The sequence below is a fragment of the Bombus bifarius genome, unplaced genomic scaffold, assembly GCF_011952205.1.
Source record: "Bombus bifarius isolate JDL3187 unplaced genomic scaffold, Bbif_JDL3187 scf7180000008058, whole genome shotgun sequence".
NCBI classification, from domain to species: domain Eukaryota; kingdom Metazoa; phylum Arthropoda; class Insecta; order Hymenoptera; family Apidae; genus Bombus; species Bombus bifarius.
In genome coordinates this window covers 2,792,501-2,820,040 of record NW_022884422.1, presented here as the reverse complement: position 1 = coordinate 2,820,040, position 27,540 = coordinate 2,792,501, and the positions used below count along the sequence as shown (strand labels likewise).

The 27,540-nt window shown below is 41.8% G+C and overlaps 2 protein-coding genes and 1 long non-coding RNA gene across 5 annotated transcripts in view; all 3 read left to right on the top strand.

Annotated features, from left to right (window-relative positions):
- Positions 1–4,315, top strand: part of LOC117208206 (eukaryotic translation initiation factor 5B) — a 32,607-nt gene extending 28,292 nt beyond the window's left edge. For 2 of the 3 annotated variants that reach the window (XM_033449169.1, XM_033449170.1), the window contains one exon: positions 2,949–3,056. In XM_033449169.1, coding sequence (XP_033305060.1) covers positions 2,949–3,056 — 108 coding nt within the window. Of the gene's footprint in view, positions 1–2,948 lie in introns of all 3 variants that reach the window. The other variant, XM_033449168.1, reaches the window with a different exon arrangement.
- A 1,822-nt stretch (positions 4,316–6,137) lies between these two features.
- Positions 6,138–17,612, top strand: LOC117208214. The gene is made up of 3 exons (XR_004487651.1): positions 6,138–6,321; positions 6,492–6,650; positions 13,337–17,612. It is a non-coding gene; the product is annotated as an uncharacterized LOC117208214 (long non-coding RNA).
- Positions 17,613–17,765: 153 nt separating this feature from the next.
- LOC117208230 overlaps positions 17,766–27,540 on the top strand; it is a gene marked incomplete at its 5' end in the record, with an annotated part of 31,256 nt that continues 21,481 nt past the window's right edge. The window contains one exon of the mRNA XM_033449217.1: positions 17,766–18,099. Within this exon, the coding sequence (XP_033305108.1) occupies positions 17,766–18,099 (334 nt within the window). The remainder of the gene's footprint in view (positions 18,100–27,540) is intronic.

Below are 27,540 nucleotides of genomic sequence, written 5' to 3'. Positions count from 1 at the left end.
AAAAAAATGCCGGCACAATTTCGTTATCAATGATCGTTATCACGAAGAAGAAGAACGTAATTCTGCGGTTCGAATTTTCTCTTTGAAAGCGAATAGCTCGCTTAGCGAGTTTGATAGCCTCTGAAATAATGAAGCGCCGTACGTTTAAACCGTGCAAAATGCGGTGCAAGCACACGAGGTTTATGTGCGGGATTACGAGGAAAGGAGGAACGATTACAAGGCGAACGTTTCAGAGTTTCGTGAAGCAGCTGCTTCGAAAGAATTTGATCGACAGGTGGTCTTGGCCGTTGATGAAATTCCGCTAGAGAACCGAGTATATACGTTTCGCTTTTTCCCTCGTGCACCGAGCCGATTCGCATAGCTTTGCAATTTCATCGAAATCAGAAGCGAGCGAGACGGAAACGATCCTTATTAGTATGCAAGACTTTGGTCGAAAAAGGAAGATGCACATCCGGTAGCGATCAGGCGTCCACCATCGACTTCCGGCCTTCGCAGAACTTCCACTCTTCCTCCTTCCCCTCACCTCGCCTCTTTCTTTTCCGTCTTCCGCTTTGGATATCAACTGTGAATCAATCGGCCCTATACTTTAATGGAAGCGAATATCGTGTGCTCGACACACGTGTTTAGCTCTCATAAATTTCACTTAATTGATTACATGAGTCAGAAGCTATACCGATCAACTCCATAAATTGAAATGTAAGGGAAAGTAATAATTATAAGCAGTTTGTACTGTTCCTCTGTGATGAATAAATTCATGAAAATAAGTTCTTTCTTTTCCTTGAAATGTTTGATATTAATTGCGTAAATGAACTTAAATGAAATTGAGAGCTTCGTATAAAATGGAATTGATCGTTTTGGCTTCCGAGACGTGGATCATACGTGAATCTTTGTGCATTCATGGGAAATTTAATGGTTCAAAGATACATAGAATGCACATAATATACTAATTATAAAATATTCAAAATATATAATTCGCACGAAATTCGTCTTGTTTTTATATTCATCATAATATATGTATGCATAAAAATAAGATGAATTTATGTTACAGTACAATAGATATATTTCCGTAACTTTTCAATAAGTACATAAACTTCCGCGGTTTAGTGGCTTTCATATTATTCTTTTATCTAAATCTAGAAATTTGCTTTATCATAGAAGCATAGCACGAATTCCGTGTTCAATAGCGTCAACTCAGTTTCCTCTAGCTTTATCCACGCTTTCCGGTTGTGCACGCGTACTCAACACCATGTGAACACTTATATGTGCACAGCCCGTCTGGCTTGGGTATCTTTGTGTGCTGCCAAGGCGAGCGGAAGTCGTCGTTACCGTTTGCTTCGTAGAATCGATTCCCCGGAATCACCTTGTTCCCACGATGATTTGTCAAGCGACGATTTTGCTCGTTCCTTGGCAACAACAGAATTTTCGCCTTCCCCTCCTTCGTTTCATCTCTTTGACCTCTTAAATTCTACACGATAATTTCTGCTCAACCATAAGTTCAAAAATACACCGTACCGAATCGTGCAGAGTAAAATCATCGAGACTACTCAATAATCAAAAGTCGATAAAATCGACCTGTGATTAAATTGATAGGAGAAGTGAGAATAGGCGAGGCTCTTCGTTCGATACGAACGAAACACGAATCAAAGTTAGTATGGACGGCGTTAGGTTGCAACGTGTCCTTGTGGGTATATGTCAAGATATCGAAAATCCGTGGCTGGAAAAATCATCTGGATGTATAGGAAAAAGGTTTCACGAGGAGAGGACCCTTCTGCTGTTCGTGCAACGTTGCTCGGTTAGTGACAAAGGGCCGTGAGAGGACAAGGGAACGAAGCAACGGAGACGAGGCTATGAAACGGAAACGGTACGGAGAAAGAGAGGCAAAGAATTGTACGGTGGGAGATCTGTGCGTGGTGTGTGCGTGTACGCGCGTACGAGAGAGAACTAAAAAGCGAGAGAACGAGAGAGAGGGAGCGTGTGCGAGAGCGAGGGGAAGGGAAAAGGGAAAGAAAGGTAAGGGAATGAAAGGGGAGGGAGGGAGTGAGAATGAGATGGTGGGGGAGAAGTAGCAGGGGCGTGGCGGGAGGCAGGCGTCCTCAATAGCCGCGTAAAACCACCATTGTGACCGATCCATGAATGAAACGGGACTTCCGGCCGGGAGTGGGGGCGGAAACAGTTGTAAAGCGTTACGTTAGTGAATGGACTGTGTGCGCGAGCATGCGCCTGTCCTCGCGAAAACCGATTCAAGGAAATTATTCCTAGACGAGGAGAAACGTTTAAAACGGTCTTTCTACTTGCAGTTTGCCCTGATGATGATTCAAGGGTTTGCATTAATAACGTGCCAGCTTTGATATTTTATTTGTATTTATCGATAGAGAAAGAAAGGTATAGGTTTCATATTCAACGATGCTAAAATTTATCGTTAGGAATATTGGTCGACTACAAGATTATATCACGTTTGAAAATGTGATTTGATTTTGATTGACCTTGGATTGTTTTTTGTTCGTTTAATCGAGTTATTGGAAAGTGGAGCTGGCTCCGATTCAGTCATTGTATGTGTGTCAGCTCAGAAACCACACTGATCGACTACGTTTTAAAGTTGGAAATTCTGACGATATTACAAATGTCTTTCTGTAAAACTCGTCTTGGAATTTGCCATTTGTATTTATATAACTATTGATTTACTGTGATTTATGATAAATAAATTCAAGTTGCTTGCTTTTCGAGAAATTGTATATTAATTATGCATTTGGACAATGTACGTTCTTACATAAACTAGTTGATCGGCTTGATTTCCAAGAAACTCGTGTATATACAAAGTGTATTCTGGGTATACTGTTCTTTTATTTTCCGTAATACGTTCTTACGACGTGATCGTCGTCGTTATTTTTAAACGAATTCAATTCAAATTTGACTTTCATTAGCAAAGTTTCTCGTCGTTTATGTTACAGATAAGCAGGCAAAGCATAGACGCCTGTAAGGAATACTTCAGGGACGATCTGGTGAAAACTGATTGGCAACTGATGGTAGAACTGAAAAAGCTCTTCCAGATACTCTAGGACATACTGGACTGGGTGGAAACATTGAAGCTCCATCGATGGTTTTATGGGTTGACAAATGTAGGAGCGAGGGCTGCGATCAACGAGCACACAGACCATCTTGGATTCGTTTCTGATCGTTGTCGATCGTTCTCCCGAATTGTAATATATACGTCGAATTTTCTGATCTTTCTGTCGTTGTACTTGATATACGCAAATAATCGACGCACGCCTTGCTTCATTCTGTGATCCTTCGAAACGTTCTTCAGGTTTCATTGCACGTGATTCCTGTTTTGAGAAATAATGTTAAAAATCGCTCAAGCTAGAAGTCACGCAGAATCAACGTTTCTTTTGATTAGAAGTTTTCCGAGACGAATAGAAGATTGATGCACGGAATTACATATTCGCTTAATCGATACGTAGTGACGCGTTCTTCTTCGTGTCACGTAAACGCTGTTATCGATGTTTTCACGAACTGCGTACAGTACCACTGAACACAGCAATGGATATGAAATCAAAAGTCAAAACTTAATCATGTAGCGTCGAATATTATTTTTAATAATTTTTAATAACAATTTCGTGACGCGTACGAGACGACGTCGCGTCATCAAGTTCGAAACGAGGCCGCGCGGTTCGAAACGACGGTTTCTGCTCGAAAGTTTTGCAACAAAGGCAAACGATCCAAAAACTCCGCAGTACTTAATCACCGTGCTCACGCCGGGCTCAACGAGAACACGCAGAACGAAAAGAAACCATGTCGAATAGTTGAATTGTTTAATGCGTACAATTGAATATCGTTAACAAATCGTGTCTTAGAAAACCGTGTCTTACGATTAGCAAAACCGGACGTAACCTCCCGATCGCTGCTGAATCGAGCTGTTACCATAAAGCAGAACTAGATTTCGCCATAGCAGTTCGATAGCGTGTAACCGAGGAAAATAGCTCGCAAATAGTTGGAAACGAAATCTGCATAAATGTTGGAAATATTTTTTGAAATTGGAAAACGAGATTTTTTGAACGATATGGCCGAACGAAGCGGGCAAAAAAGGCAAACACAGAAAGACAAAATAACGAAACGGAATAGGACTTCTAGGATCCAGAAGATTGTAAATGTATCGAAACTAAATTATCCTGATAGGTTTTATAGAGCAGAGAGACAAGAGGGGCCTTGGAACAATTTTATTACGTCGATGATCTTTGAGAAACGAAATACAATATACCTGTGCTCGCGCTAAATTCGATCTCGGACGATAACCATGCAGCAGGAAGCGAAAACGAAAGAAATTGAAGAAAAGTCCTTAGCGTTCTCTAGTTTCCGGTCACTTAGATCTCTGAATTAGCCGTCGACGAGTTGAACGAGTTTCGTCCGATACTACCTCGCATGCGGTTGCGCGAGGCGAACAAGGCGGTGACTGTTCGAACGAAATGGGACTTCCGTCTTCTCTCTTTCTCCTCTTCCACCGACGATTCGACCGCAACGATTCCTCCCGTTTTTGCGATCAATCCTACGTCACACGCTCCGGTTTCCTTGCCCGCGACAAGCCACTCTATTCGCGCCGTGTCTTTTTTGGGCTTGTTACGAGGCTCGTCCATCTTCCCGTGGCAATTCCAAAGAAAAATCCAACGAGGGATAATCTTTTCTATCCCTCGTTCTTTTTAGTAAAATTTACCGAATGCAATGTAGAAATTTAATCGCCTCTATCTTCTTTTCTAACTCTCGCACTAACTAACATTTGGTTTATTATGGGGAAATTTAGTTAACTTAGCTTCAACTGTGGATGTTCGTGCATTTTTAGGAAATTTAAAAATGCGAAAATATACAGAATGTATACGATACGACAAAAGATATATATGGTATTTGATACAGAAAACGATAATGTTTAGATTCGACTTACTCGTTTGTGTTCGAGAAAATGTGAATTTACGTAAAGATCCGCAGTTCAGCTGCGAAAGTCGCGTTGCCGAAACATAATTGTGCAATAGGGATATAGTGCTAATATATTCTCGCGAGCTTTCACGGATGTCTTTAATATTTATAACATTGAATGTTTAAATGCGTGGAATTTCTCTATAAAGTGAATTGAAAACATTGATATACGGATAGAGGAAAACAAAATATGGTATTAATTATGACGACGAATTTTGTCACGAATGGTAAACTCGTCTGAGTGTTGGTACTCACGATCGATTCGTGGAAGCAGAAGCGTGTCTCGCATACAGTTTCCTCCGACGTGTTTCCGGTTTCGTCGTGTCGAGAACACACGTGCAAGGAAGAGAAGGAAGAGAGACAGAAAGGGGAGTAGGTGTAGATACGTGAATCGGAGGAAGATAGCGAATGAATGAGTGACTGAGAGACAGCGAGAAAGATAGCGTGTATGCGTGAGAAAGAGAAAGAAGATAGAAGAGCAAAAAAAGTAGAATGATGTTACATTAGAAGAAGAAAAAAGGAAATGATATATGAGAGCCTCACGTGTTTTGTATATGTATTCACTTTGTATAAAATAATCGAGCGAATTATCGCGATAAAAATAAAGATCACAAGTTTCACAAGAAAAGAAGGATCGATCGGACGATTTGCGCTCGAGTGTATCAGCGTAACCTTCTTCCTGTTTTTGTTTTCGGAGCGTACAGTGTCACGAGGCTCCAGAGAAGAAACTCGCCAGAGATCGACCGTCCGATGGCATTCTTTCGTGCTTTCCAGCCATGCGTTACGATCCGCGGCTTTAGACGCTCGCTCGGCTCTCGCGAAAACGAGAGGGGATTACTTATCTGACGATAAGAATGCAGAAAAATTTTCAATAATGTATACAACGTGTCGCAGTAATCTTGGTATAATCGACAGAGAGGTGATTTTATATGAAAGGATAAATCGAGCATGTAGAACAATTTTTTTTCATACAACGTTTCCGGAAAATCGTGTTTCACAGTCCGACAAAGATATGCGAACTTGACTAATTCATGACAACAGAGTGAACAATCTGCAGCATGTCATTCTATGTGTGAAAATAATTCTACGTTATTCTTCCTGTCTTTACACGTAGAATAACTTCCTTGTTGTTATCTTTCCTGTTCAATTAGGAGTTTGCCTCGCGTATATTCGTACTTGATAAAAAGTTCGATCTTCTCGAAAATACGCTAACAGCGTAACGCTGAGGTTTCGTTGCTAATTTTCGAAGACCGAGAAGCGTGAGCGATCAAATACCGGAAGGCAAGCGAAGTACGACCGCCGAATCAGGAATACTTAAAATTCTCCAGGGAGATACCATGACTCATTAACTTTTTAATGGTAGGTATAACTGTTCCGCTTCCTTCTCGCCGGTAGATCGGTAAATTTGAAACATAATTAGCGAAGGAACTCGAAACGAGGATATCGTTTTGTGCACGGTGCACACAGGAAATGCATCCGTGGCGAACGCCAGGGCGCAATGCACTCACGTTCCTTTTCTTCCGTTCCAGCCCGTCCGTATCATCGATTCCCGACGCCGCATCGCGCCGAACCGCTTCTCTTTCTCTCGTTTGCATTGGCTCTCTGTCTGTCTCCTCTTCTCAAACCCACCGGAGACCCTTTTTTCATCGAATCTACGTGTCTTCGAGGCTCTGCCAACTGGAACTTATGTAAGTCGTTTAATCGGTTTACCGATGCGGTCGCCTCAACACGCATTTACTATACGCGAGTGTACGCGTAAGCGTAAGTGTGCGCGCTCATTTCCTCCATTCCCCTGTCTCCCAAGCTCCAACAGCCTCGTACTCGCCCCTACCCACCTTGTCGCCCCCTCGCCGATACCACTGCGCTCCCGAGTCATCGATATTGCCTGTTACAGTTGTCGAAGGAACAGGATAGGAACGAGCTTCTGGTACGAACAAATTGTCGGAGCAGAATTGACCTCTTTTGTTGACGTGATGAAGAGTGTGGATCGTTGTGTGGATTATTTTGGTTAGATTGTCAAAATCTGAATTTTATTTTGTAGAAGGAATTACGCTTAGAACTCGTAGCATTACGTAGAAATACTTAAGTATCTGACTTTGATACGCACAAATTTCTCGTTTTCAAAGAAAATATGTTTTATCGAAAAGTGGTACAATCCCTGATAGTATTATACAGTGACTCACGAAAGTATTTGAACATTCGTTGCAGAATATTTGTATGAATATATCGTGTGTGTCATACGAAAACTTTTTGAAATTTCACCAACGCCGTAACGAGACGCAAGTATCGTGATTACGTAGGTAAAATTTGAAATTGATTAAAACATGTATGTGGAAGCTGCGGATCATTTATTATAAACATCTACACATTTAGCAAGAAATTAGCATACAATGTGGACGATGTTCTTCGTGAATAATCATCTGTTCAAATATTTTGGTGATCTCTGCGAAATATACGATTGTAACAGATATCTTGTAATTTTTATGTTTTTCAATTTCGTTTTAAATTTCACCGATATAAACATGATAGCCGCGTTTCGTTACAATGCTAATGAAATTTTAGAACGTTTCTTATAGCGCGTATCATATGCTCACAAAGTGTTTCTATACGGTAAAGATGGATGACTATTACGAGCATAATCTTCTATTGCAGTTCTACAGTTTAGTGTCGAAGTATGAAATCGATCCAAAGTTTTTCGTCACTCTAAACGAAGCTTCTAACACGACTGTAGAGATATCAGATAGATCGAATTCAAGTCGCTTGAACTCAGGTAACTTGGCTAATCTGATAGAAATTTGATGAACAACTTTCCCTTAGATACTGTCGCGATAAACGAAGAACGTCTAAGTAAATATAGTGATATAACGATTATAGTAATATAGCGATCAGAATCAGTCGGTTCGAGTCTTTTCCTACGCAAGACAGAAAATATGTCGTGTCCTTGCTGGGAGCAACTGAGAAATACCACCAAGTCGGCACGCCAAGCGGCGCTCAATGAACACACGTCATTTCGAGTCATTCATGCATCTGCAGGTTGTCCTCGCACGTCTATACGCAACACACGTGGTTGCGTGTGCATTAGCGATGGGAATGATGACCTCGCAACCGATGTATCGATGCTTTTGTGGAAAGTATTTGTTCGTATGGCGTTCGAACTATAGGCGAGGATAACTTCCGAAAAGTAGAGTTCAATCAACGAATGTCCTGAATCGTTTATCGGCTACTACTGCATTACTACTTCTTTATCGATAACCATTGTAACGGACGTATTACGTATCGTCTGTGGGAAGTATTATGTAATTTGTTTTCCTCGGACTTGTCATTCGCGTATTTATGAACGATAATGACAAACGTAATTCCTGCCGTGTAACAAGCTGTTTGCTTATCCGATTTCTTAGCGACAATTTGCTAGATTTTTCTGATTCACAAATATTTATTTGAAAGAAGCAAAGAGATATTCTTGGATAAAAAATGTGAATCGATAGAGTCGTGCCTCTTTCAGTAGTTTTTAGCGGTTTCAATGTTACTTTCGGTATCTCGATCGAACGTTTATCTTTCCGTGTTAAAAAAAAAATCGCCATAACGAAAACATTTACAATTTTATCGACCTCTTGGCGAAAATAATCGGCATCTTTTAAAGATAGTAAAATTGAATGCCATTCAAGAAATGTCACAAGTTACGTAGCTGTGTACATAATAATGGAGCGCGTGCACCATTCACCAGCGGCTGGCATGCACGCGTATATTCGTCCGTGGTTTAGGTCACGAAAGATCGCGTAGATAGTTACATGTACTCGGAAAAACGGCGTATCGTTATCATTTGTCCTGCCTCCCCCCTTCGGCCGTGTCTTTGGCTCCGGGTTCTTTCCGCTTCGTTCCTCTTTACTTCGTTTCTGTTTCTCGTTCACGTGACTTCGTTTTGACTTAAATCTATTGCAGGCCTAAGCAAATTTCTCGGTTCATTCGTATCGATGCTCCGAATGTACACAATATTTCTTAAGCGATACATCTCGATTCAATTTGAACATTATAAGGGAAAAAAGGTGATAAGTGTATTTCTGTTAAATCTTTTACTTAATATCGCTTTATGATTAAATGAGAGAATTTTAATATGACGGAACAACCTGTCAGGTTCGAAAATGCTGATGAGTCGACAAACTTTTATAAAAGTTAAAGATATAATTATCGAAGATAAGCAATATTTTAATACTATTTTTCAAATTTCGGAATGGACGAAAAAAAATACACATCCACTTTGAAAATCAAATAAAAAGACAATTTTGATAATATTCTCATTATCGATTAACAACTTATCGACTTTTAAAACTGCTCCCCTGTAAAAGGATAGAATACGACTTACCGTGTTCTTCGATTGTCTAAAATTATTACATTTGAAATATCCAAGAAAAGAAGAAAAACATTCGGTCAATCTGACCGATTAATCTGAAAGAATTGTTCGTATGCATCGATTAAGTTTCTTTTTTTTATCAAATGTTTTCGCGATTTCGCATGACGAACGAAGAAATCCGGCGGGACTACCGAGTCGCTTGCCATGACCGTTCGATAAAATTTGCAACGATATATCGTGGCGCTTTCAATAGCGGCATTCTTTCGTAGGAACAACTCGATCAAGGTCAGCTAGAAGCGAGCCGAGAAGAGAAGGAAAGACAGAAATGTGTCTCAGTATGTCGTAGGTTACAAATCATCCAGGCGGGAGCTGTAAACAGGCGTAAGGTTAAACGGGCGTACACACTTAAGTGCATTAATGAACGCGTTTAAGATACGCGGCGTGCCGTCGTTTAAATATAGGCTAAACCAGTGTTTCTCAGCCTACTCGTTAAAATATAGACCATTTGAAGACCCAAGACTTTTGCGTCACGGTTATATCTCGCTGATGCTTGCCGTGTAAACGATATCGTGAGAACTAAACTCGCGATCCTCCACGCGACAAGCTTGGAAGTAGCTCGCCGAGCGATTACTTTGATATCTTTTCTCTTCTTCTACTCAAATGCAGTAGAATTACGCTTTTGTCTTGATGTTTCTTCGAATTGCGGCTAAACAAGGCGAACTGCGACGCTCGCAGTAAGAAGCGGCAGCGCCAATATTTAAATCGTAGTTATTGGAAGAGAAAAGAACAATAGTCTAGCTTTCGTATTCAAAAGTGAAAAGGTTTATTGCTAGAAATATTAGTAGGCCGTGAATTTATATGTAGAGCGTTTGAAAAAGTTCGTAAAGGAAGGTATGAAAAATACAGAAACAAAAACATTAGGCATTCATTGGATTCAGATATGTTGGAGTTCATATTAATTTTGAGAAGTCACTTTGGCCAGTTTCGTAAATTGAAAGGTGCAGAAAAGTGACGGTGTTACGAATACTGTTTTTTAAGATTTACCTTTACTAATATATACGTCGTATTACGATGAATAGACTTATGGAAGTAAAGCATTTGTTTCTTGAGAATTCGGTATTGATCGTGTATTTATGTTTATTCTATGGAATTAAGAATTTAATAAAAAGTAGAGTCGATCAGTTTGGCCTCTAAGAAGCCAAGAAGAAGAAGAAGAAGATAAATATAAAAATTCATAGTTTCGCAGAGGAAGAAATCTCCGGACAAAATTTTCTCGTTCGGATTTACATACTGGCAAGGGAACAATTAGCAAAGGGAACGGAACAGCTGAACAGTCAAGAAACGAGAGAACGATAATGTGGAGTAGCGAGGAGGAAGCAAAGCAATAAAGTTGCGAAAACGAGGGTAACTTTCGCCGTCGTTGTTTTCGAGCGTGCTACTCGCTTCACAACGTGCGAGTGCCTTACTTAATTAGACAATTAACCCTTGCAACCATTGAAACCGATGGCGCAGAGAATGGTCAGCTAAGCGAAAACGACACTGTTCTCTTAATTTGTCCTCGGTTCTGAATCAGGTTGAAAGAGGAAACTGGTAGTTCTCTTTTAACGTGAAACTAGTCGAATTTTCTAAAAAATTTCCGTAATATGTTAACGATATTACACGAAAAAAGAGATTCTATATTTTCGATCTGCAATTTTACAAAAGAACGCAATGAGTTAAATTTCCTATCTCTTACAAAGAAGCATTTTTAAGATTCAATATTTATACTGTCGATCGATTCTATGTAACCAAAATTGTTTCTTCTTTGGTTTTGTAATTAAACACGCATACCTCTTGGTACTTCTCAAAATTTCGTTCATCTCAGTAACTGTACCATTGTCTTCCACAAAACTTCGTCAACCTGACCGCTATTTTTAAATCACATCTTTCAACCTAAGAGATGTGATGTTGTTTTTGTTTTCAATTGTGGCATATTAAAATGCTTCCGCTCGATCATAAAGCAACATTAAAATCAGAAAATCATGTTTTCTCTCCTATCATTTCCAAGTGTTATTCGCACTTGTCAAAGATTCAGAAGCTTTTCAACAAGATAGTGCACGGGGTGGCGAGAATTATGAGACGAACGTGTCTCCATTTGCCAGTTGAGAGTACGTCAGGACGTGTTATTACGACGCTAGGAAAGGTGATCATCGAACGCAAGAGGGAAAAGGGGGGCTCGTCGGTCAGAACGTGAAGAAGGGAGAGGTAGGACGAAGCGTTTCCACACCGGATATCCTCCAGAGGGAAGTGGTGCACGCGATTCATATCGCCACGCCCGCCATGCAAAATGTGTATTTATATTATTATTACTATTACTACTACATATATATATATTATAATTATTATTACGCTATTATAAATTCGTCATTTGTGTTGTATCTATAACAGCTATGAAAAGAAGTAAGAAGCGCGGAAGGTCTCGCGAATAAGAGGACTGTTCTTTTTACGTCTCATTAACTACTATTTCTTTGTACCTCATTATATTATGTTTGCTTCGTTTAAATTAATTACATCTCGTTGTCAGCGTCGAGACAGCGTCAAACACAAAGATTTTCATTTTAATTCCATTTTTATGACACTGATAATTCTTTTGATATACTGATTTCGCGCACCTTGAAAACTACTATAATACAGGGATGTTTCATATTTTGTAAATGCTTTTGAAAATTAAGGCCTTGAACTCGTCCTCGATCAACGTTGTTTGTAACGATAAGTTCACGAGTGTAGCTGCCGCTAATGAATCAGGTGAGTTCTCGAGTAACGATATGAACGAACGTTTCATGAAAACCTTGGGTGTCTCCTTTGCATGTATGCGAGTAAAACATGATTTGCAGCAACGCTAGTGCCACATTATTAGACGAGTCTGACTAGTCGCGTTTCTAGATCACTTTTCGTTGTTCCCTTCAGTGTCGTCAGCTTGTTTTTCCTCGACTCTAAGGATTTATTCGTCTCGATACTACGTTCCGTTCGATTCCCGATCGTAAACTTCGAGACCTTTGAAAAATGCGATTTGTAAATCAATCACACGTTTAATACGCCCGCTTCGCGCATTCGAGATTAGAACAGTGGCATTTTTGCATGGAAACCGGTTCACCGTATTTACTGCCGAGTACTAAGAGTCGTCACCGTCGATGCGTTTCGTAAAACCACTCCAATCTTTACATACATATAAATGAAACGAGTAGATCGCTTTTCAGCAACGACTAGACTATATTTTTACGTTTCTTGTGTTTGGATTCTATAGGAGGATTACAAGGAAAGAACATGATAAATCAGACTTTTAGAACTAAACGTGCGTTCTCTTATTCCCTTGAAAATTTAAAGAATATTTCTTGGTTTACTAATTACGTACATCTTTGGCTTTCACAAAACATCAGCTATCATCATAATTTATCAGCTATTTTTGAAAGACTTACATGTCTGGACCTGAGAAGTTATTTCATTTTTGATTATGTCATATTTAACATTCTCCTGTTTGATCATAAAGTGAGAAAATCAGAAAATCAACAAAAATGTTTTCATCGTGTTTCTCTCCTTTATGTTCATATGTAAGTGCACCGATCAAATCAGGATATTTCAGATTAATCAATCTATTCACGGAATCATTGACGGAAGCGCTAACCTTCTGATTTTTGAACATATTTTTATGAGACAAATAAGAGTGGAATATTTGACGAATAGCGTGATAAAATCTCGTCGACAAGAACAAATTCACGATCTGTACATAAGCTGTTATATGAAATCAGGATATTTCGTATTTCGTCGTCTAATTAAATATTATACTTCAATCATTGATATGTAGAAACGCCAGTGAGAATATGATACAAATACGACTGGAAGGTTTGTCGAATACCGTGGCGAAGTCTCGAGGACAAAAGCGTCGATTTGGAACGTATATACAGTGGATAAGGTTGGAAAGGCGTCCGCGGGAGAGGAAAGAGCGCGACGTGATGCAACCCGGTGTATTTATGGTAATTTTATTTGCAGGAGTCTGGTCGATTTATCTTGACAATATTCCGCTCGTGATTCGAAACTTGCGTGTCCGATTAATACTCGAACTGCTGCGCTGCCTGGTGTCCCGGCTGGGCGAAACGGAGATAGCCAAGCTGGAAGCGACAAGGACAGCCTGGTTTATGCTCACTGTCTGCCTTACAACAGGGAGTGGGAGGAGGAACACGCACACACGGCCGCATAAATAACGTGGCACAGCCACAGAGTTACGGTGCGACTTACGTGTAAACGAATAGAGTGAGACGAACAGATGGAGAACGAGGACAGTCGTACGGGTTGTAAAACAAGAACGACGAAGACGAAAGAGGATGTAGTCGGCGGACATTTCCGAAGAGAACCGAGAATCCCCGACATGTGGGAGAGCCCCGTAGTACACAGAGGGGTATCGGTTTTATGACGTTCGATCACCTGAGCGAAGATTTTTCAAGCACCGCGGAGCGAAGAGAGAATACGAACGAGCGAAATCCTTTCCCGCTTCGATATCCTTCAATGAATAAACCGTCTTCCCTGAGCGCATTCTCGTCAGTTCTTTGAGAAGAGATCGCGTTTACGAACTTATGAATGTTTTACTTCCATGGTTGATTACAAATATATTTATTTAATACATTCCATGTTAATCGTTCGTGTATAAGGAATCTCTAAGTTTGATTCACTAATGAATTATTTTGAAAAGCGACGATCGCAGAACAACGTAAAAGTAGATTTTGATAAGCGATATGAAATGAATGAACATGATAGATAGGAGAGAGAGTGGAGCGTGAGTGTCGTAGATTAGACGCGGTACACGTGTACGAAAGTTGGCAAAAAGTACGTGGGACCTGGGTGAACAGAAACAGCCCTGGTCGCACAATACGAGCATGAATGAAGTATCGCGTCTGGCTTGCGGGGTACGCTATACTCGGGCGAAGCAGGGCGAAGCGAGGGAGGGAGGGATAGCAGGCGTCACGGTGCTTTCGTGGCGGTGAGGTTGCCGCGACGTATGTATGCACGTTTACGTGTAAACGATCATGCTCGTATGAGTGAACGCGCGCATATGCAACTTTCGGTATGATCGAGTGCGCATGCGCATCGCGCGCACCCCACCCACAGACAGACAGGCCGCTGCTCCGCTGTTTGTAACAAGCAGAGAGTCTACAACGCCACACCAGCGTTGAGCGCAGCCGGCCTCGGCTCCAAACGAACCACGATTATACTCCTGCTGTGAAAACGAACGGTATATACGGTATTGAGAAAAAAAGAACGGGTGATACTCGACTCGGAAAGAGGGAAAGAGCAGAGCAAGAGAAATCGCGAGTGTACGCGTGCGCATTATTATATTTCTCTCTTTCTCGTTAAACTAGACCAAACGGCGAGATTGTTCGCCTAAGATTTTCCGTGAGAAACAGGAAAAGAGGTTCGTTCGCCTTTCCGCTCGATAGTCGTTAGTGTGTACAAACACATCGTTTACAGTTTGTTCGAATCACATTTGGATCGTCGTACGCGATCGTACTCACCGGGAGAACTGTAAACGTGTTACACGCTTTAAGTCGAAAGTGAAAAAACGAAGAGATCCGATGGATACACAGAGGCTCGAGGATCGATTTGATCGTCGACCGGCACGGCAATACGAACGAACGTGAAAAAAGTTGGAAGGAAGAGAGGTTAGAAAAGACGACAAGGAGAAGGAGAGATTGTGTCGTGTACGTGATCGCGAAGCTTGGAGGAATACGTGGTCGAAGCAAAAAGCGAAAAAAGTGCGGAGGAAAGAGAGAATAAAAGAAGAAGAGAGGGAGCAAGAGGGAAAAGGCGAGAAAATAGAGGTGTTGAGTGGTGGGCCTGCGGGCCGGACAGTACGTGCCTGGGCTGCGCTCGCACGATCTACACCGGCATGGCCGCCGAGGCCAGCTGAACTTTTTCTTCTCTCTCTTGCACGACGATCGTTGCTCCCACCCACTTTATCCGTCTTTCTTCCTCCCTTCCTTTTTTCCTGCCTTGTTTCTCTCTCTTTCTCCATCTGTCTTTCTTCCGCTCCCTCGTTCACGCTTCTCCCACTCCTCGTGGCTGTTTCGTCGTTTCGTCTCTTTTTTTCTTCCTTCCATCCGACTCGTTCCAACTCTCTTTCTCCCCCGTTCTTTGCTTAACGCAAGAGAGGAGGACCGTACGCCACGAATACCCAGGCTCCCCGTGTATGCATTCGCTTGTGTGTGCGCGCAGTTTGCCAGCCATCGCGGGGAAATCGAGCGGAGGCTTGCCATTCGAGAAAATCAGTGAACGCAAGCGAACCCTTTACGCTGGCTGATACTTAACCACGGACACACGCGTTACATTTATCACCATCAGTGGTGTACGTATCGAGAATTGCGTCGTGCTTATGTGATTCCTCAAAAAAAAATCTCGCTCAATCGATCTACACGATCAATTTTCTCGCATAGATCGCGGGAAATTACTGGATCTACGGAACGGTGGAGGTGTGCACGAAAGAAACAAAACTGTATCGATATCTGGCCGTGACATCGTTTCAATGCAGAGACCTGTTAAGCTGACTGCATCGAAAGCTGTATAATAGATCTCCTGACTAGAGAGATATAATAGGAGAAAATCAGTGACATTTGGATATTAGCGAAACGATCAAATTCCCGGCAACAGTGTCAGTTAGTTTACGGTAGAACGGGGCGACTCGATCGATCGTGACGCACCTGTCGGCATCGTCGTCGGGGTGCTGCTGGCAGTGGCAAAGGCAGAGAGTGTGGCAGTGTCTCGTGTGCCGGTAGGAGGAGACGGAAGAATAACGGAGGGCAGAATAAAGGGCAGGCATCCAGCTCGGTGAAGTTTACGCACGAGGACGTACGCGTGAGAGTGAGAGAGAGTGAGAGAGGGAAGAGGAAAAGCACATACGCTTTAAGGAGGAAAAAGCAACGCTCCGAAGAAGAGGAAAGAAGGATGCGCGAGAAGGAGAACGTCGGTGAGGAGGTCCTACTCGTTGCTTTTCCACGACGAGCAGCAGTACTGTTGTTCGAGGTGCGAGCCGCGTGACACGAATGCGAGAGTGCGAGAGAAAGGAGAGGCAGGAACGAGGGGGAGAGAGAGAGAGAGGAAGGAGATCTACCGAAGAGCGAAGGCATATCCGGCCGTGGCATGTGCGCGCGACAAGGACAGAGCGAAGTGGCTATTTCTGTGGAGCATAGGGGGCCGCCCGTATAAAATAAGCAGTGAATGAAGGAGCCTGTTTACTGGCAGACGGCCTACGCGAGATTCAGTCGTCGGCTCTCTTTCTCTCGCGCTCTCTCTCTCTCGGCCGCGCACGCTAATCGTCGTTCTCTCGTGCCTTCTCTCTCCCTGATTTTCGCTCTCGCTCGACCAGCAGCCGTCCCGTAGCGGAAAGAGAAAGGGAAAAAGAAAGAAAGAGAGACGGAGAAGAGCGCGCATCGTTGCCACGAGAGAGAGCCCGTATGTGTTCCCAGTGCGCGAGAAGAGCCCGCAGTGTATTCACCGGTCTTGTCCTTCTGTCTCGCCTCGTCTCGACTCGTCTTGCCTCTCCCTCCTCTTACCTCACCACACCTCGTTCTACCTCTCCTCACCTCGCTTCACCTCATAGCACACCTTAGTACTCGTTCGACTCTCCGCCCTTTGCCTCACTTTGTCACGGTTTGGCTTCCTCTCCTCGTATTCTCCTCTGCTCTCTCCTCTCCACGTCGTCGTAACCTCGCCTCGCCTCGCCTCACCTCATCTCTCGTCTCGTCTCGCTTTGCCTCGTTTCGTCTCCTCTCGGCTTGCCTTACCTCGCATCATCTCGTCTCACTTCGTCTCGCCTTGCCACGACTCGACTCCACTCCACTCGGTTCTCTCATCTCCTCTTCCCGTGCTTGTGTTTTTCTCGACAGAGCTCTTACGCCGGAGCCACCGTGCCGTGTTCACCGCTTTCGTTCCTAACCACGGAAATCTACCGATAATCCGTAGCCTCTACGCGAGTTTCTTGTTCGCCTGTTACGTTTCACTGCACTATGCCATTACACCTATAGTATCCGTACTCTGGAGCATGTGTTTACGTGTTGTGACGTGACCAGTGCGAAAGAAGAGAAGTGAGGAGATAGAATATAAGGAGGAAGAGGCAGATAAGAAGAGAAAACGCGACAATATCTTTTTTTCGAAACCTCACGGTGCGCGCAGTCACTGTTGCTCCATCTTTCTTTCTCGTTCTTGTTTCCCCATTCGCTTTCCGAACGCAGACCGCGTGTTGTGTGCTCGCGGATTTCAAAGAAAAAAAAAAAAAAAAGAAAAGGAAGATAGTGAAAAAGAGATTGCGGCGATAAAGGGAGTCGTCGGCTCGCGCCTCTAATGAGTTCGTGCTCGAACACGTGCCACGGAGACTACAGCGAAGGATAAAGCTAAAACGACGATTTCGCGGTTCGGTGAAGGATACAGGTGAAACGGAAGTGCCGAAAGTGTGGATACCTTGGACTACGAGCCGCCCCCGGTGCTGCCACCGCGGCGCCCGCCCTGGCCGTTTAACAGCCTGAGCAGCACCGCCTCAAGGTACATCGGGCAGCACACCACCACAATCGCCGCCACCACGTCCCCGTTGACACCGACGGCGGCTACGACGACTATCACGTCGACGACGCCACTGACGACGACGCTTGTACCGGCGCCGTCCGCCTCCCAAGGCTCAACGACCTCCTCGTCTGCGCGAGTGTCGCCGCAGCCGCCACCCTTGACGCCGCCCCAGTATCCTGCGCCTCCACGGCCCCCTAGTCGAAACGGTGAGTTTGAACTTTCAATATTTATCCAACATGAATTTACTTTCTACCGTCATTCGATCGTTATTTTTATTACGGGAATTTTAATCAACCTATTAATCGGAGAAAACGAATCAAGTCGTCACGCTCTCGAGTCGATTCTCTTGGATATACTTTCTTCGTCCCTGTTCCTCTATGATTTTAGGTGCCATTTCATTTCGATGTAGTTCTGGTAAATCTGGTTAAGGGATGAATCAGTTATTCTAGCGCCCCTTTTCTAACGTTGAAAAATATCTCAAGCTCTCGAGTAAAATATGAAAATGTGCGATTACTTGTTTCAATCCTATGTTAAACACTTCCTGATAATACTAAAAATCCGTTTTATTTGCTAAAATAAAAGCAAGATTGAGATAGAAATATTCGAGGATCGTAGTAGGGTTAACATGCTTAACCCAACCTTTTTCGTTCCTGAACGAATCGTTAATCGAAAGGAATCGATCCTAAAGAAACTCTGTAGGCTGTTGTTGCTCGTTTCTTTCTCATTGGGGATTCACTCTTGGAACCTAATATAAGGGAGACCTAGTCAAACGAGTCTACCAAAACTTTTATGGTTTCTATGTAATATGCGGTATACTGTACACCTTTTAGGGTTATTCCACGTTTGTTTAGAAAATATAACATTCATAGCTCCGATATATAGCTCGCTGGGTTGCTAGCGAGGTCGCACGATTTCTTCGTAGCAATTTCATCGACGATCGGAGCGAGCGAGCGTGACTCGCCGCGGATTGAGTCACATTACGCTTTCATAGAAGCCAGCCAGAAGGTACGGGCCGAGTAGTGAATGAAATTTACTGGTGTAGAAAGTTTGCGAGAAAGTAGCCGCCACCTTTCCGTTCGTAACGCCCGACACATTTTACGTAGCCGTGTTTCCTCCTCGAGCATTCGGCTTCGTGTGCTCGTTGCTTTCCTCCCGTCGATGGGAATGCTGACCTCGTAGGCGGGTCGCGTATGCTTTCATGGAAAGTATTCGTTTATTCTATCTATGAATGCACTGGGTGTAAATGGTATTCGATGGATTTTCCAGTCGTATTTTCTGGTGGCTCAGTATCTTTCTCGGATAAATTTGTATAACGAAATGTCGAAAGGGAGGACAGACGTATCGAGTGACACGTGTAAAATGCTAAAATAAAAATCTGACTCCAAGTAAACATCGGCCTTTATCTCGCGTTATCTATACTGAAGTTGATTCGCATTCGTTAACCTATGTTAACTGAATACCCTTTATCTTCTTTCCTGATTATTATACACCTCTATGAGCTACGATTTCATATTTTTATTTTATATTCTGCGAATGAATTTAAAAAGCGAATTTATTTGGTTCATATATATGCGTGTATGATTTATCAAAGATAGCGCCGATTGAAAACTTGCAGACTGTAATTGAATTAGTCTTATTGCTAGTTTCCTCTCTCTTGGAACGGAATACGATCGGAGTACGAGCGCATGCGCAGTGCCGCGCATTCACACCAACACATAGCCGCGTCATTCGCTTCGAATGGCAATAGAAATGAATGCCACTCGGTTTGACGTACCTGGCGCGCATGCGCCCGCGTGTCTGCGTCAACGTTTCACGTAAGTTTCTCGCGTATAAATACGTATGCCGATTTATCGGGTGCTCAAAGAATCTCGCGTGGAATATTACTAAACACCTTCGGTGAGTCGCACTTCCGGTTGAATGATTAGTTTTCCAAGAAATTCGGAAACAGTAATAATCGCGAATAGTAACAATCATCGACGCGTACATTGAAGTCGTGAATCGCGCCCGAGATTAGGTTTGGTATCTGGAAAGGCTCGATCGAACGGCTTAGTCAGAACACTGGGATATAAGATCTGACACGTAACATTTGATATTCGATCGTAGATTAGATATCTCCGATATTCATCGAGTGGGTAGTGTCATTTCACTTGGAAGTGTGCAGCCGCGAGTAAAACCAACGTTAGATTTACGATTTCATGATCCGATCGAAAGTTTCTCCGTTGAAATCGAAACCTATTGATCGATTTGAGTTTGATGACGGAAAATCGATGAATAAGTGTCTGTCATCTGTGTAATTTTACTGTAAAGTTTTACTGGACTTGAAATATGTAGTATATAGAGATAAAGGTGTGTGCTAGAGACTTTCAGGCCAACTTGTAGAGGCAGTTTGCACGGCAACTTGCGAGGCAAGATATCGGCACGCTCACGCGCATCGTGACACAGATATACACGTAAACGAATACTCAGACACAGACATGCACACACATATAGTAGTGTCGGTCTGGCATGAATGAAACCGTGATTTCCACGCATGGCGCATAGGTAGCTGACTCGTCTGGCGCTATACTCGACTCATCGATGAGAAAGATTAATACGCTGTATCTGCGACAGAGATATAGAAACTAATTTCGTCTCGTTTTTCTTTCGTTCCGTTTTCATTCAATTGGTTACGAATCGATAAGATTTCTCATTCAGGAACTTTTGAATGACAACTAGTAGTTCGTACAGTGTCGTAATAATCTGTTTGTAAGTCTGTAGAGTTTCAAACTCGTCGGATATATTTAACTTTTTTTATCGGAAAATAAATTTACGACTATGTTCACACATACTATTTTTTGTATAGGTTTATGTTTAAAAAAAGGCATCGATCAGGCGTATTCACCTTTCGATGTCGCCTCTAAATTATTGCCTTGCATCTCTGTGATTAATCGTAACTGGTAAACGAATGTACGAGTAGATCGGTGAAAAATGTATTTTTTTGGCGTTTAGCCATCGTTTCCAACGTTCTCCACGAAGGGCTCTCTTATTATTCCGCTCGCGTTTGTCATTCCCTCGAAAGGGACAAGACGAAGTCGATGACGCAAAACGCGACGCAGAACGTGATTTTCCGATATTCTCGAACCACTGCGTCGCTTGCTGAATAATTCGAAGTACGTTCAAGATACGCGACAAAGATATTCATTATATCTCGAAAATGTTCCCCGTCCTCGGAAAACATTGAAGCTGAAGCTTTATCTTTAGGAACTATGTTAGACCAAACAACGATTTATCACAATAAAAATGAAGCAACAAAAAAGGAAGAGATATCAAACAAATTCTTGGAATTTCCTTTAATTAGCCGTGATGTTAAAACACAGAATTCGATAACGTAAATTGATTAAGAAAAAGCTTATAAATGAGATATTGCATTAATATAACGTTAAACCTTAATGGATTAAGATACCATTAGATCCCAGGAAATTGATACTAAACGATAATTTAATCGAATGTTGGTAGAAAATCGAGTCAATTTCGTGATGAAGCCGATGGAAACGCAAGTTCTCTGATTCTTGATACGTTAGTTAACGATGTATCAATATGTACTATGTATATGACATGGTTACGTATACGCCAGAGATTTGGTTTGACATTCGTATTTCAGTGTTTGTAACACACACTACGTTCACGTTTAATCACATCCTATAGTAACTTTGAACCCAGAACGTACGATTGGTGGAAGGCGCGTTTCGAGCTACCGTTTCTTATGTAATGTGGCGCAACTTCGCAATAAATGCGGTGTGGTAACACTTTGCAAATGCACTTGATGATCTTCGCGCAAAGACGCCACGTCCTTGAGTGACATGTGTCCGGAATAATGAATCGAAGGAATATGAACAAAGTCATAAAAGGAGTGGTTGGTGTTGCACGTCCTCGCGCGTTTGCACGTGCGTCTTTAAACTCATCAACGAGTCATTTAAATTATGCACAGATCGTATCCTTCGTCTTTCGACGTCGGATATAACGTCTTCGTATATCGATCGAAGACAGTACGATGTAGGAGTTTCGTGATCGATGGGAAATTAATTCGACATTGAGATCCTATAGACAACTTCTGGTTTTACATAAGAACAAGAAAAAGTATTTTAAAAACGAGACTCTATCTATACATACATTCAGGAAAAAAAAGATCCGTCGATATGTTTTGCACCAGACACGGGTGAGGGAGGGAGGCATTGTGAAAGTTTCCATTCCAAAGCCACCGTTCCGCGTAACGTTGACGATGTTGCTTGCATTCCACGCGTTTCGACGTCGTTCGTGACGAATCGGCACGTCAACTTCCAAGCGAACTACGCCTGCAAAATTTCCGCAAATGCATTTCCATATAATAGGCACATGATATTTCCATATAGTACCATAACAAATCAAAATCGATTCTAAACGAAGCGCTTATTTCATTAGGCTTTGTTCCAATGTATATACGTGTTGGTATCCCGTTGAGCAATATTCATAATATGTTGACGGTCGAGTCAACGTTTTCGATGCAGAGACGCCAAGCCTGTCGGCCTATCCTACTCTTGCAATAGTCTACAATCTAGAGTCATACTCGAATCTTTAACAAAGGGTATGATTCAAACGTTCGAGCCTGATTCAATTCTCCTCTCGATTAATGCTGTCTATACTTGCGTGTATTCTAAATGACATGCTAGCCGAGACAAAAGAGAGGCTTGTTTAGAGATTTTCCAAGAAAATTCTTACAAATCATTTTACAATGTAGAAGCATACGTTTCTAAAATATCTGGCGAGGTGAAAATTTCCTTATATGTACTTCGATTTCGCGAAAGCGCGCATTTCTTCGATCGGAACGCTGAACGCTTGGGTCACGTCCTTTGCTGAAGTAAGATTCTCTCCTCTCTTCGTAATACAAGAACACCGCCGCTATCTTCATGTTTGCCAACCCCGTTATCTCTCGTTCCTCCGTCTTTGATCTCCTTTCCCGCTCTCTCGCATCTTTTTCATTTCCTCCTCCTCGCACTTTCTCTCTCTTTCTCTCTCTCTCTCTCTCCCTCCCTCCCTCTCTCTCATTGCTACTCTACCCTCCCTGTTCGTCACCGTTTCATCAACTCGCTCCTGCTCGCCTGCTTTTGCACAAGCACTGAACGCAATCTACGATCATCGTTATGTGCTGTCGCGTCATATCCGGTCTAGCTGATCGCTCGCCTTCTCCCCGTTCGTTGTTCTTATTGCTCCTCTTTTCGGCCTTCTCGATGGGTCGTTGGTTCTTCGGACCGATCTACATGTCTGCTTCTTCCGACGAGCATTCGATTCTTTCTCTTCTTTAACACCATAACTACAAAATTTTTTAATTTAATAATTTAGTTAAGCTCCTCCCTGAATATGTTATGCATAGTTAATTAAAATCAAAGTAGAGTATATAAAGTATGTAAGTATGCATAACCGCGTTCCTATCTTAATAAGAGAAAATATTGATATCGTTAAGAACACTTGCAGGTTTTTGGTAATCGCAAAAATAAAAGATCTGATACCGGTGCTGTCGATTGATTTGGCAGTTCTAGTACTTGGGTGATTTATGAAACTCGTTGCATTGCAGAGTACTCTGAATGAATCTTCGAAATATGTGTTTAGTTGAATGAAGTTGCTATGAAATTGTTATCTCAGCTGATTCAGTATGCTTCGGTACGCTTGGACTCCACGTTTCTGAAATTACCAAAACAACGACCGATTGTGGTAGATTAAAAAGCGCACTAGGGTGCAATTTCATGCATAATTTCCTTTGATAATAGCTTTGTAAATAGTAACAATTGATCTCGTTATATTAACCACCTTCGTATGATTCTTATTGTAGCAAATAATGCCCAATTGTATAAATAATGGCTTATTGTAGTAAAATAATGCCTAAACTGATATTCAGAACAACGTTCCCAACGCATTCGCTGTGGATGAAGTTGAAAGTCTCCTGCTTTCTCCGTCGGTGTATCGAAAATTATAGTAGCCGCAGTGGATTCAAGGGGGAGGACTGATGTAGTTTATTGCCACGAAGGTATCGTGTGTCGCGATCAGCTCGCGGAGATTGACCGGAAGTCGCAGGGACGAAGATACGAGGCAGGCTGCTTAATTGGCGACTAGAGTATTCGATTCGATTCAGGGTTCAACGAATTGGCCTCTCGGCGAATTAATTTATTGTCACTGCCACGGGGCCAACGTTATGATACACGGATGCATGGACTTTTATTGCGACCACGAATTATACGCGCATAAACCGACCGTAAATGATCGGTTACGTAATACCGCCATAAAATAACATTTACAGCTCGTCAATTTCTACCTACGTTACCGATTTCTACTTCGTTCGAATATTATTCGCATTCCCTGCGTGTATCGTATAAATATGCGTGTATGCGTAAGCTTGTTAAGTTAGGGCGTGATTGCCACGCTGCATTACGATCCTTCCCTGGTATAGGTGTTTAAAATTCATTAAGTAAATCCATCGAGTAAATATAAAGTTTGCGGATAATGTAATAGGAGCCTGTATCGTGGTAACCATGCTACTACCCCTTCAATTTTCAGCAATTAGACTACATTCATTTATTCATTTTTATGGTTTATTAATTACTAACTGACGATCGAAATCTCTGTTTAGATATTCTATTTGCATTTAATTGCATTTAATTCGTGGAATTGGAAAGATGCAAGTGTGTACAAAATACAGATGCTACGTAGGAGTATGTAAAATATCCGAAGCAAATATTTAAATTCCATTATTATGATTGAAACAGATCTTTATTTAGATTTCATTCTCGTTCTTAAATATTTTATCTAAAAATCATGATAGTTATTTTATTTTGTTATATTACGTACATTCGGTACATTTTCTTATTCTTAGATTTCTATTCGATTGCCATAAATATATAAACGAGTTTTATACGATACGTGTTTCATTATTGTTCGATCAGATCGACGATAATCCTCGTATTCGTACCTCGGACTTCAAACATTTGGGAAGAAGTCCGAGTTTCGAAAGTGTCTTTCCGTGGTCTGCACTCCTCTCCATCGGTCTGATCCAAATGGTCGCGTCCCTCTATCGTGTAGAACGGCGTGCCCTTATCTCGAAGACGCTCTTACGAATTAGCACGATACATGCGGCAGATCATTATGACAGCCGTGTACAAGCCGGAGTCGAGATGCGCTGTCGAGTTAGAGTTAAGAAGCAAGCATTTCAATTTACCCGTATTTCTTCTCTTTTCTCTTCATTTTCGAACTTACACGTAAATTAAACGTTAAGACAAGGAAAATGAAAAAATCTTCCTATATCAATCTTTTGATACTACTTTCTATGTTCTTTCTTTGCAACTATGTTCAATTAGATAAACACGAGAATTATCGTATTTCCGTAAGCTTCATTTCAATTATTACTCTATTCGATACGACTTGATGTCGAGTGATTTGTCTAATGATGAGAAGGATAGGAAGGATAAATAGGTAAATAGATCGTTCGAAAAATTCATAGCACTGCTGACAATTTAATGTAATCTTCTGTTACATGCTTGACGAGATTTCAGTTCAATAAAATGATCACAGAAAACTTTGTATCATCTTTGTTCTTCTTCATACGGTTTAACACACGTAATCAGTATTTCTTAACAGATTGTATAATATAACTTCACTTGAAAGGTAACAGACACGGGAAACTTGAAATATTTCAACGAATATTAAAGAACGTCGAATACATCTTAAAAGAAGTAGTTTCAAACTATTTGAAATGATCGTGAGGTAACTTGACTGCTTTGTACGAAATTCTACTTCAACGGAGTAACAAGTGTTCATCTCGAATGCCTATAAAATTCTAACGCAGCAGATGCATGGCCGGTTTCTAAAACTGGACATCGCAAAATATTTAGGGCAATCTATTTCACTTTACGAACTATTATTAGTTGCTTGAAAATTCACCCTCCCGAAATAAATGGCCATCCTTTCTCTCTCTCTCTCTCTCTCTTTCCCTCTCCGTCTCCCTCTCTCTTTTCATCCGCGTCTCTCCCTTTCACCGTTTTATGTGGCTAGGTCTCGCTCCTACGCCCGACTGTTCTTTGACTTTTCTCTTCGGCCGTCCTTGAAAGGAAGGGAACGTTGACCCTCACGAGAACGTCCATCTGTCCGTCCACCGATCCGTTCGTACGTACGTTCGTCCGAACGTAGTTTCATTCAGAATGCGATGCCAACAAGATCGACGTTGATATATACTGGATGAGGAATGATGTTGCAGAACAGGGAACAACACTAACATTGTTGAACCACCGCCTTTGCTTTTTTTTCCTCTGATCCTTCTCGTACCGTACACCGTTCCCTAGGTAACTTCGTCGACTACGCGGACATCACCGTGACACGAATAATCTCCACACCGGTCGAGAAAACATTCGATTCGATATTAATCTGCTATCGATAATCCAGTCACAGTAAGCCAGCGCTAGCTGTCATCCTAGATACATGGGTCCACGTAATCGAAACGATCGTGAACCTTGTTCGATTCTTCTGCTACCTTGTTTCTATATTTTCTTTGGCTCGTTCGGAATAGCAATTTGCTATTTGCGTTGTGGAAATCGTATGGAATCTCGCTAGAGTATTTGATGGTACAGTTCGTTGGAAGTAACGCAGCATAGATATTCTATTTCTGAATATCATTTATCGAAATTTCGCTAATCAAGTTACAAGTTATCAGCTTGATAAGTACTTCAGCGTAATATATAGTAACGAAGAAGATTAAATTTTGGAAATTATAAACTATCTATAGAATTTTAAGTAAGGAATCTGCAAGCTGAAGCTTGCAATTTGTAAGTTTAATTATATTATTAACTGATGAATTACATCCTGTTCGCGAATGTTTATGGTAAACTCAAAGCTGCGAAGATGCACACAATTCGTATATCTAACATAATCTATAAAATTCACAAAGCGCAGCGCTATTTCTAATGCCTAATAATTAAAACGATATTGTACCCAAGTTCTTAGTTATATTTATAAAAATATGATTTTGCTCAAATAGCTGAAGTTCATCGATGAGACACGGTAGTTTCACGCAATTCAAAGTTTCCATCGTTTGGATATGAAAGATTTCGAGGACTCGAGCAACGAGATTCGTCGAAGGAAGAGCGATTTTACTTACGATTTTGCGTAACAAACGCTTCGGTATTTGACAGAAACGATAACAAGATCCGCGATGCAGCCGAGCGCTGGCTCCCTTAACGAGAGGAATTCCTGCCGGTTGGATAAATATCGAGAGACGCATGTAGGCCGCGGCAATATGTTTACATACGTAAAACAGAGGTTTCCGGCGGAGTCAGGAGTCCGCACGTATACACAATGCTTGCGTCGAAAATAGTTTTTCAACATACACGAGAGTCGGTAGTTTCACGACATGTGGTGGAGTGTGGGTCGCCACTACGTGGGCTTGTATTTATATACGTATATACAATATATGTGTGAATACGTAAACTTACGTATGTACGTGACTGCGTATTTGATATCCGGATTTTTCTTTCACCCTGTTGGGTAATCAGCCAGTCGTTTTCATCGAAAAATATTTAGCGTCTTCCTGGAATTTTTCACACGCACAAACGTTCGTCATATTTCCTTTCCGTTATTAATGTCGTATTTCG